The sequence below is a fragment of the Tachypleus tridentatus genome, chromosome 7 (assembly GCF_004210375.1).
Source record: "Tachypleus tridentatus isolate NWPU-2018 chromosome 7, ASM421037v1, whole genome shotgun sequence".
NCBI classification, from domain to species: Eukaryota; Metazoa; Arthropoda; class Merostomata; order Xiphosura; family Limulidae; genus Tachypleus; species Tachypleus tridentatus.
In genome coordinates this window covers 99750806-99762322 of record NC_134831.1, presented here as the reverse complement: position 1 = coordinate 99762322, position 11517 = coordinate 99750806, and the positions used below count along the sequence as shown (strand labels likewise).

The window sequence follows — 11517 nt, the reverse complement described above, 5'->3', positions numbered from 1 at the left end:
CAAGCTTTAATAAACAATTAGAAAAGTTCTATTGTAAATATTTGTCAACGTTATTTTAATGGACGTGTAATGCAAGCATTTTTGTTTAATCAGGTGATTTTTATGAAATCATTAAACAGAAATAGAACTCATCTAATAATGTGAGGTTAACCTGGTGAAACTCTGTAAAATAAGTTAAGAAAACAATATATTTGTTTTGTAAATCGGCGAAAATAAAAGTAGTTTTGATTCAAACTTATATTTTTTAATTCTTAATTTACCTGTTGTCACGTTATTTAGTATATTGTTTTGTTAATACGATGTACTACTATTGGTTCATAATAGGAATTGCCAAGGAATTTCACAAAAATTCTAGAACATACAGGCAAAAAAAAACCGCTAAAATATAGTTGTATTTGAAACAATATTCAAGATCTTCTGTCTCAAGGGCTAAGGCGGACTCGAGCCCGGCATGGCCAAGAGTGTTAAGGCGTGCGACTTGTAATCTGAGGGTCACGGGTTCGAATCCCCGTTTCACCAAACATCCTTGCCCTTTCAGCCGTGAGGGCGTTATTCGTTGGTAAAAGAGTAGCCCAAGAGTTGGCTGTGGGTGGTGATGACTAGCTGCCTTCCGTCTAGTCTTACACTGCTAAATTAGGGACGGCTAGCACAGAAAGCCCTCGAGTAGTTTTGTGCGAAATTAAAAAAAAAAACAAACAAGGCGGACTCAGCAGCTAGCCCGATGTGGCTTTATCACAAAACACAGACACACACACAATGGCTAAGGCGGCTAAAATTGTGGTAATAGTAAAAATATTGATTTTCTGATTATTATTAAGACTATTATTGTTTCACTAGGCTACAGAAAAAAACTGCTATTTTACTAAAACTTGGGCAAACCTTTTAAACAAACTCCCGCATATGCCGTAGGACTATTTTTACGTTGAAAAAGAATACAAGATTTTATTAATGTTTTTCTTCGCCACTGGACAAATTTCTTTTTTGAAGCCATTCAAGCACCAAATATTACAGTTAAAAAACAATTAAGTATACTGCAGTCAAACCTTTTACAGAAAACCTAAAAGTGCACTGTAAAGGTGGTAAGTGTATGAAAAAGCTGATTTGTTTCTTCTATGTTTTATATAAGCTAAAAAACATCACATTTTATAATGGGTTGAATTTCGCGCAAAGTTGCACGAGGGCTATGTGCGTTAGCCGTCCCTAATTTAGCAGTGTAAGACTAGGGGGAAGGCAGCTAGTCATCATCACCCACTGCCAACTCTTGGACTATTCTTTTACCAACCTCCCCACGGCTGAAAGGGCGAGCATGTTTGGTGCGACGGGGATTCGAACCCGCGACCCGCAAATTACGAGTCGAGCGCTTTAACTTCCTGGTCATGCCGAGCCGCTCGAGTTGGAAAAAAAAAACATTTTCGTCGAATTTCTATCATTTTTAAAGCACTTCAACATTCAAGGAACTTCTAGTTATTAAAAAATATGTTCAATATTTTAACCTCTTAAAATATTTATAATTGTTTCACTTTTTTTTATAATGTTAAGTTACATAAATGAGTTTTCGACATCAACATCTGAAGTAATAAAAAATGTTGAAGTCAAATAGCTGATTATATCTCAATCTGTGGCCCAAATAAAATATCGTAACAGAAACCTTCGATAATTTTATTGTCTAGAAATATTTACATGTTTTACTTTCTGCACCAGAATCTGATAATATAGACGTTTCCACACCACGTACATATTTTTCCCAAAACGTCACATATACTTCTATGTAAGTGAATCATTTTTATTGAAATCTGGTCACATTTTGTACAAACACTGACTGTAGATTTCTCTAAATTACCCACCAGCAGTACAGCGGTATGACTGTGGACTTACACCGCTAGAAAGCGGTTTTCAATACCCGTGGTGAACAGAGCACAAACAGTTCATAACGTGGCTTTGTGCTTAATTTCAATCAATTATCTAAATCATTCGTGACGTGAGAATCTTATGGATTGTGCTAGAACCAATGAGAAACACAAATAGTAATAAAAAATAATAATTTGATCTAAGTACTTTTTGTCAAATATCATTATGTCGCTGAATCAAAGAAAATCTATTATTAAAACCAAAACAATTTTTATGCAACTTAAATTTGCCGGCACGTGTAATCAATATGCAAATTTTGTTTACATTAATATTTTATAACAGATATAATTTTTCCCCAGTGGAAGTTTTTTTTTTTTCCTTGTATGTTATTCGAGTTGGCTGAAAACTTTGGAACCGAGGGTGATTTGCAATTATTTTTCTTTCGGATGCGTGACCAATTTTACTGCTCTCAAAGCACGATAAAGTCGAATTAGACCTGCTGTCTGTGCGTGTTTTTGTATAGCAAAGCCACATCGGACTATCTGTCGAGTCCACCGAGGGGAATCGAACTCATAATTTTACCGTTGTAAATTCGTAGACTTAACCGGTGTATCAGCTAGGGAAATTCTTCTGTTCATTAAAACTTTTTTTCCAAATTACAAAGGACAACACATGAAACGCATTCTTTAAAATTCGTTGAAATGTCTAGAAGTTATTATTAGAAAGTTTACTCGTGGTCTATATTCTTATTTAGATTATTATTACTTTCATTTTTAAGAACAATATAATTTTTGTCTGCTCTAAAATGTCGATACTTGTCGTCTTTTTTCTTGTTAATGTTTATTCATTGAGTGTAAAATAGGTAAGAAATAGCAAAGGAAAAACATTGTTGGATTGTTCAAATAAAGTCGATATGTCGTAAAAAGTAGTAAGCAATGACGAACATCTGTTAGTGTATACAAATTCCTTTTGTTTTTAATCAGAATTAATGTATATATCATAACTATGTGTATATATTCACACTACTACTTCAAGAAAAACAGGAAATTGTTTAATATACTATACGTAACTATTCTAAGATGTGTAATAAGTAAATTTAGTAGTTTAAAACACAGAAAACTATAGGAAGTTGTATTATACGTTTGCTTTTATGAAAAGCTTTTTAGATACATTTCTTAGTGCAAGAAATGATTTTAAAACTTCAAGGTTTTTAAGTTATTGTTGTTGAGGCCAGTGGTTGCATTCTTCACAGCTACATAAGGCAGGGAATTTTGTCGAAGGTCAAGAATTTGTAGGTTAGCCAGAGGAACAAAAGCACCATTTTCAATAGTTTTCAAACTGCAGTTACGAAGTTCAAGTTCACGAAGAGTGCTGTTCTGAACAGAACTAAAATCTTGTAAATAAATACAAGCCAGTCTCTGGTTATTTGATAAATCGAGTCTCACGAGCCTTCTCAAAACTGATGTCGACTGCACAACGTATTGCACCAGACGGATGAGATTACCTGATAAATCCAAAGTGGTAATTAGAGGACTGTTCTCGAATGTGCGAGAGTGTAAAACACGAATTTTGTTATTTGCTAGACTTAACTCTTGCAAATTTGAAAGGTTCGTAAAAACCTTAGGTGTTATGAATCTGATCATGTTATTTGAAATACGAAGGGCTTTAAGATTGTGTAAATGCGAAAAGAACTTTTGATTAAAAATTAAGTAGTTACCTCCAGTTATATTAAGACTGTACGTTTCAGGTGGAATACGTTTTGAATATTGTCGAATTTTGAAGTGACTGCAGCTCACGTTCAGGGTGACGTTGTCTTTAGACATTACACACCCGGGAAGTTTATCAAAACTGACGTCATTGTGAAAGCTGCTGAGATGGTGCTCTATAAAAGCCCCATAAGCATATATTATTGGGCGGACTTGAATAGATGACAAACAAATAAGTAAAGGTACTGAAAAAGTCCACTTAATTGCTTCCATGGCAACTGAAAACAAAAAATAAAATATTTTAAATAAAATACAATGTATATAATTACCTTACATTAACATTTTAATAACACTTTAGTATTTGTTACAAAAACAACTGTCATTTGTAAGTATAAATTCCTATTAGAACATTACCACATCTTTCGTCATTACTATTAATTAATTATTTAATGAGGTAAATTAAAATATTTTCAGGATGGTTCGTCTACTTTTTATACAAATGTAAACAACACCATCCTACGAGACTAAATAAAATGTACACACACACAAATATATATGATTGTGAAACACTACAGAAAACATGTATTTCCTGACAGCAATCTATATCCAGATAAACAAAAGTATAAATAATAATATCTTAGAAACTTGCTACTGCTGCCTATCCTGCTGTAATTTATTAAATATAAAATTAATGACATCTAACAGGAATCAGAGTTCTATATTTTGGGGGTTATAGACTCCAGGTATAATATAATGGAATTATAAGTTTCAATAAATTATTAATTATTTGTAAAAATGAATGATTTAGTCTTAAGTTAATCATATCATTAGTTAGTTTAAAATATTCACTACTTTTAAACAATATTAAAGTAATGTATTGAATAGCTAAATTACAGCAAAGCAAAAATTAGAAGTTGACGTATCCCATATTCTTTACCTTATATGCAGTGTTGTAGCAAATAGCTTCCAAGATTGAAACTTAATCAAGATATTTTTTTTTAAAATTATAGTTTAACTAGAGCAAAATCAGATGTCAATGTTAACATCGGCCTATATGTTACAGTTAAAAGGTTGCAATCTTTAAAAAATGAAAATAAACTTTTATATAACTGCACTTACTGTTTTACAAGTCACTTCCTTTAAAACTCTGAATCATGGGTAACAAAGCACCAGTTTCGATTCTAGGAAATCCTTCTGTTGTTTAACGTTGGCATTTTTGACATAATCATAATTCATAACTAGTATCTTTAAGGCGTTACAACATATTTTACCGCTCATTAGCTTCGTTACTAAGAATTAAAAGTGAATTAAGGCCGTGAATATGTAGTTAAAATTACAATATAAATAAACAGTAAAAACGAATTTATTTAACAAACATTTTACATGTAGATATTATTTACACTTTCTTTTCTAGAATTGAAGGTGATATTCAGAAAAACAATATAATGGTATTTGTTTATTTATTGTTAAGCGCAAAGATTAACAATTTCTATTTGTGTTATTCTACTACGGTTATAGAAATCCGGCATTTAGAATTACAAGCCTACAAACTTACCCCGATTCACCAGAGGTATGTTATGGTAAACAAAAAATCGGCTTTTAAGCGTAAGAATTTTTTAGTTGTATTTCATTTTAATTCTTCTCGAATCCATTAAAAATGTACATAAATTGCATTGAAAAAGTGTTAATTACATTCCCCGTCGTTCATCATATTTCAAACCTTTCAAGAAGTAAATACGCCTAGTGGTTGGTGGTTACGTAAGGTTGTACTATAACTCGGATATGGAACGTCTTCCGAGATTTTAAGTATTGGCTACACCTATTTAATCAGAATTCGCGGTAAGACTAGTAAAGAAAATATCTGAAAAAACAACAACAAAACAGAATATATGAATTTAACTTAAATACATGAGAACTATTACTAAATATTAAGAAAAAATATGCAACGTTGAATTATTCCACGATAAAATTAGCTTTATTTAATAATTTTGTATACTTGTCTAGTACTACTGTAATTGTGGTATTCTCCGGTAAATCTGACGCCCCCACACAAAAAAAGGGTTTTGACAAGGAAACCCATTATTAGATAATTATGAATTTTTTCAACCTGATCTAGTTTGTGAAAGATAGATTGGACAAAATAAGAAATAAAATGGATACAATCGTTATTTATTATCACAAGACAAGGATGTGTGTACTTGATTTTGCATAATAGTTAGCTGAAAGACATCGATCATATCTGGACTTGTTCGCTCTATATTCTTCTACATACTTGTCCCAGACTGAGAAAACACAATATACATAATACTAGATCATCACACTCTACTGAGGCATTAGCCATCTGATTATTGGTTATTCCAATTGATCGTAAGCGACATCTACTGACTGAACTGCCAGTGAAAAAGGAACATCGTTTATTTTTACACATAAGCATGTTCAACTTTGCATTAACCTTTCTCATGGGCAAACAAAAGCTCTTGTCTCTCATCATCCAGACAAACTGATGATTTCTAGTATTGTATGAAAGGCCTCTAGGAGAGTAATTTGTAGGAAACTGTTTGATTGTAAGCCCAAACTACAATGTGCTATTTGTATTATGCCCACCATGGGTACTGAAATCGAATTTTTATTCATTAGCCAATTGACTTACTGCTGAGTCACTGGAGGGAGGGGTTCATCTTGTTAGATTTATACGTTATGTTTACACATCTCTGATCTTGAACCCAAAATAGATAAATTGGTGAGAAAAAAAAATTGTTTAAATGATCGTTGTTACAAAAGCTAGGCCTCATACTACAAACAGATTTAGCTACTTAAGATAGAACCTATCTAATGAATTATTGTCTTGAATAAATATTTTCCTGTTATTTAAATTATTTTTTATCACAAAATCTTTAACTATTAATATCCAATGCTTTGCTAGCTTTCAGCATTTGGGTTGTTACTTTTATTAAAATTGTTTGTATGTAATACTAACTTTTAAGTAAAATTTCTTGTATGAAATCTAAAGTAGAAAACTTGTTTCGAAGAAGAAAACTTAGAAGTTTAAAAGTATTCTAAAAATCTAGACATTTCATTATTTGCTTGTGTAGGATTTTAACTCACAAATGAATTTAGTATTACATGTTATTAGCTTTCAGACACTTTTGGTTGCTGTTTGTTTTTGAATTTTGTGCAAAGCAACATGAAGGCCATCTGCGCTAGCCTTCCCTAATTTAGCAGTGTAAGACTAGAGAAGGCAGCTAGTCATTACCATTCACTGCCAACTCTTGGGCTACTCTTTTGCCAACGAATAGTGGAATTGATCATCACCTTTATAATGCCCCCACGGCTGAAAGGGCAAGCAATGTTTGGTGCGATGGAGATTTGAACCTGCAACCGTCAGATTATGAGTTGAACGCCTTAACTGACCTGGCCATGCAGGGCCTGATTGCTTTGTGTCTAGATGTTTATATGTTGCACAAAGTATATTCAGTTTGTAAGTAATATTGAATAATAATTAACATTTCTGCAGGAAAGTCTAGTGACAAACAAAATACCAATCTAAAATTATGTCTTCTTAATTTTTGATGGAAAACAACTTTGGTATATACAGAACTCTCACATGTGATCTGTAATATTAATTTATCTTGTTCCTGAGAACAGGTATCACGTTTTTATAGATAAGCAGATGAAAACATAGATCCATCTCAACTTATCTTAAGCCTGAGAGAAATTATCAAACAACTGATACGATATGTGAAGTTTAAAAGTAAATGTTATGTGTATCTATACTCCTCAGGAGTTGGAATGAGGGGTGGGTGTGTATCTATACTCCTCAGGAGTTGGAATGAGGAGTGGGTGTGTATCTATACTCCTCAGGAGTTGGAATGAGGGGTGGGTGGGTAAGATTTTAAAATAGGGGAAGAGGTGGCTTTCTGCTCCCATGGTTTCAGAGCCAAACAACAAAATTCATCCACCTTTTCAATGAGACCCATACAGGGGTTACTTCAGCACACAAACTCCTGCCATCTTGAGGTATGCTCCGATATCTTTGATATATTCCATGACACTTATAAAGATTACTGTAGCATGTAAAGTCACCACCTGGTACTTACATTCTGAAACTGTAAAATTATTTATTATTCTCTTTGATTACAGAATAACTATTATTCATGCATCAAAAAAGAATTTATAACATTTGACATCTTGCGTTAGTACAATTAACTACAATATGAAAATTACATACTCTCAAACTTTTAGCTGCTAATTTGGCTGGATCTTCAGAACTTCTAACTAACCAGTAATATATTGTTGAATATGTAATAATTACCTCAACAACTCTTCCTAGAAGCATTCTCTACAAATTATTAAATAGGTTTTTCTCAAAATATCCACATTTTATACTTCCTCATGATATGATTTTTAATATAGCAAATGGCAATTTGCTTGAGTAATAAAATATAATAAACTACATTTGACATCTAATAAAAACTTCTAAAAACACATGAAAATAATTCTGTACTTAAGTTACAGCCATATTGTCATATTCAAGACAGTATTTTAATATAGCAAACTGCAACAATGTATTGGGGTTATATAAAGTAAGCAGAAACGTGAAAAGTTAAAAATTTTCCACTACTTTTAAAGATCAGATTACAATATCCAATACTGAAAGTTAAATTTTTAATATACTTTCTTACTGTCATTAGTTTGTAAATACTACAAAGATAATTACAAAAATAGATTAAAATTAACATCAAGTACAATTATTTGCTCCTAAAGACTCATAATCAATAATTATCCAAAATACGTTATTTACAAAAGATAAAAAAACAAAAACACGTGGCATTGTTCAAAATCAATACTAAAAGGAATAAAACAGAGAAACTGTATGGAAAAAGAGCTGAATCTTACAAGTACTTTCTAAAGAACAACTACAAGGACATAGTAGAATAATTTACACAAATTCAATTGTTTGTAATCTCAGTTCTACATACATATATAAAGATACGTACACAAACACACTGATTTCTTTTCAGAAGAAAAGTTCGGGTCTTATGTTTCTCCACATGCGTGAAGGGTATGTAAAACAATTTAAATAAAAACTTTTAATTGTAGACATACATACATATATAGAGGCAAAGTTTGGATCTTTCTCTACATGTGTGAACTACATAGAAAACACCATAAATAAAACATTTTATTGTACATGTTTGTAGAGGTAACATAAGGGTCTTATGTTTTTCCACAAGTGTAAACTATATGGAAAACACCATAAATAATATGTTTTGAATGTACATGTACATGAAGTCAAAGTTTGGGACTTGTGTTTCTACACAGATGTGAACTATATGAAGAACACCAGAAAAAAACGTTTTAAGTGTAGCCATGCATAGAGGCAAAGTTCAAGTCTTAGGTTTCTCCAGACAATGTAAATAATGTTTAAGATTAAACCCCCAATCTTCAGAACGATAAGATTTATCTTCCTCATTAATTTCTCTTCAAGGTGTAGGTGGTTCCAGCACAGAAAATACTGTTTGACATAAACTGCAAATACATTACACATCACTTGATAAGACATATACTTAAACTTTGAACTCTTTTACACAATGAGCTTTCTTGTTACAGAGACATTTCTTTATACCTCTAAGTGTTTGGATGGTGGTGTAGTGATGAATGGTTCACTCCACATTCGTCTTAAATCTCCCTGAAATGTTGAATCCATAAAAAGATTAAACATTCTTATTCACAGTAACTAAGTTAGAATAATTCTAACTAATATAATTATATAGTTATTTGGAACACATATATAGTAATGTAAAAAATATATACACTAAAACATTTTAATTTGCTTAGGCTTTCTGATAGATTTTGAATATGTTTGAATGTGAAGTGTATTTCAATGAAAATTAAAAACAAGTTTCAGATCATACATATTTCAATATTAAAATGCGAGAGATTTTATGAGATATTATTGTAAAATTTACTGTATTTGAATAATGTACAATGAACTCTGGGATTCATAGATTCAAGCCACCCTGAAGGATCCTGCGTTCCACAAAGGCTATTTGTTTTAGAAGCTTAATGCCTGGATTTCCCACATTCACGGCTTTTATTGACTCTTCCCAACTGCTTGAGGCATTTATGAGTTAATTAAATAACTCATGTTAAGTATCTAACTTCCATGCTCTCTTTTTCATGAAGCATTCCAAATAATCATTACTTAAGAGTGGGGCACAGATAGGTTATATGATCTACAGACATCCTCTAGTTTTAAAACAAGCTAATTTCTGCCACAAGTTTTGTTGTTGTGAAATTTGTATTTTAAAAGTGCACAGTGAAGCATTTGGTGAATTGACACCAGTTGCTTCAGTCTCTTACCTCCAACTCTACACATTCTTCTCAATTTTTTACACAAGTGCAGAATAAAAACTAAAAATATTTAGTGGAAAAGACCACTTTTTATGTAAAAATCAGTTGGATAACATGCAAGGGAGAATATTGGCACTCTAGGTTTCTACCTTCTTCATTTAGTAAAGGTAATTCTCAAAAGTTCATCTGAAATTTGGCAGAATGCTTTTGTAGATTTTAAAGCAGAAATTTAGTCAAGAAATTAGCTAAGTTCCTTTCACTCTAGCTACCTATTATCCTGGATTCTTGACCTTTTCTATCACATGCACCTGGTTGTGGAAAAGACTGTTGTGAAAACAGAGCATAGTATGTAAAAGTAGGCAGTTATATCTTCTACTGGTAGGTCAGATGATATCTTAAATGTTACATCCTCCCTTTTGTTTTGATGGGAATGACCAATAGGATGTAGGCAGCACTGTAAAACTTAATATGTAATGCCATGTTCCCTCATTTTGAAGCCATCCTTCTTCTCAAGAGAGAGATATCTGAAAGCATCGGTAAAAGTGCTGTCCTTTGCCTACACACACTCAGCATTTTTTAAAGTGTAGAATAAAGATTATTTTCACATTGTGCCTAATTTATTTCTTCACTCCAAGCTCCATCAAAAGCAACAGAATACAGATTTATGTAGCATCATATTTGTTTATTGGACCCCCTCATTATTAGCACCTTCTACCAAATCTCACAAAGAAACCAGTTTAGTTGGAAGTATCAAACAAGCTATGTTCATTAATTGAAAAATGTATTATCCAAGTCACTGCTTTATATATTATCCAGTAACTCCACTGCCTCTGCCAATGGGCAGAGTACAAGTGAAACTTAACAATTAACACTACTTTAAATAAAACCTGTGGCTGTGTTTAAAGGAAGTTTGCATCACATAGTCAGAATTAAAATAGGTTTATGGAACAGAAACTAAATCACATGGCTGGGTTCTCCAAGAGTAAAGTCAGATATATCATTTTTTAAAGCCTCCGTGGTGTCCATGGTAGGTAAGTGTTTCTTTACTCTTGTGCCTTCTATTATGATGATAATGAACTAAAAAAGTAACAATTACTTTTACCATGTTCCCTTATTTATTTTGCACTAATTTATAGAACATTTAAGTTACAAATTAAACACTTCAAGTAATTAGTTATCTTGTTCTTCAAGTTTGTGTTTGAATTTTCCTCTGGAGACTCTTATATGAACATGAACTACTATATTCTGAAGTCTATATTAAACCTAGTAATTAATCTCAGCTGACCTTTATGTATGCCATTGTTATCAGCGGAAGCAGTGTGAAAGGTACCAGGTATAACAGAGCTGGTTGAGCTGCTTTAAACACTTCAGATGACACTGTGGCTGTCAGAAGTCCTAACAACAAAACAATTAGTATCAAAGATTTGAATTTACATCAGCCTCCATGCATTATTCTTGGATATTTGGATTAACTGACTTGCTACATACCTCAATTACTCAAAGAAAAAAAAATATCCAGAATTGGATTTTTTTTATAACAAGCAAGGATAAATGTCAATAAATTTATCTTTTTAAATTTGATTCATTAATTGTAAAGAATTTAACTTAC

General features: G+C 32.1%; 2 protein-coding genes across 11 annotated transcripts in view; both read right to left on the bottom strand.

Annotated features, from left to right (window-relative positions):
* Positions 1–2797: 2797 nt before the first annotated feature.
* On the bottom strand, positions 2798–4703 carry LOC143256280 (uncharacterized). The gene is made up of 3 exons (XM_076513318.1): positions 4492–4703; positions 3566–3832; positions 2798–3352 (listed from the first exon to the last, which is right to left on the bottom strand). Exons 2-3 carry the CDS (start codon positions 3825–3827, stop codon positions 3042–3044), a joined length of 573 nt encoding a protein of 190 aa, XP_076369433.1. The 5' UTR covers positions 3828–3832; positions 4492–4703; the 3' UTR covers positions 2798–3041.
* A 2952-nt stretch (positions 4704–7655) lies between these two features.
* Positions 7656–11517, bottom strand: part of LOC143256279 (signal peptide peptidase-like 3) — a 49705-nt gene continuing 45843 nt past the window's right edge. For all 10 annotated transcript variants that reach the window (XM_076513315.1, XM_076513316.1, XM_076513306.1 and 7 more), the window contains 2 exons: positions 11194–11303; positions 7656–9243 (listed from right to left, as the gene is read on the bottom strand). In XM_076513315.1, coding sequence (XP_076369430.1) covers positions 9175–9243; positions 11194–11303 — 179 coding nt within the window. In that variant the 3' untranslated portion in view covers positions 7656–9174. The remainder of the gene's footprint in view (positions 9244–11193; positions 11304–11517) is intronic.

Coding starts and splice junctions, on each gene's coding strand:
- LOC143256280 (XM_076513318.1), bottom strand. CDS start 3,827: ATGGAAGCAATTAAGTGGACTTTTTCAGTACCTTTACTTATTTGTTTG. Junction 3,353..3,565: donor CAGTCTTAATATAACTGGAG/GTAACTACTTAA, acceptor TGGATTTATCAG/GTAATCTCATCCGTCTGGTG.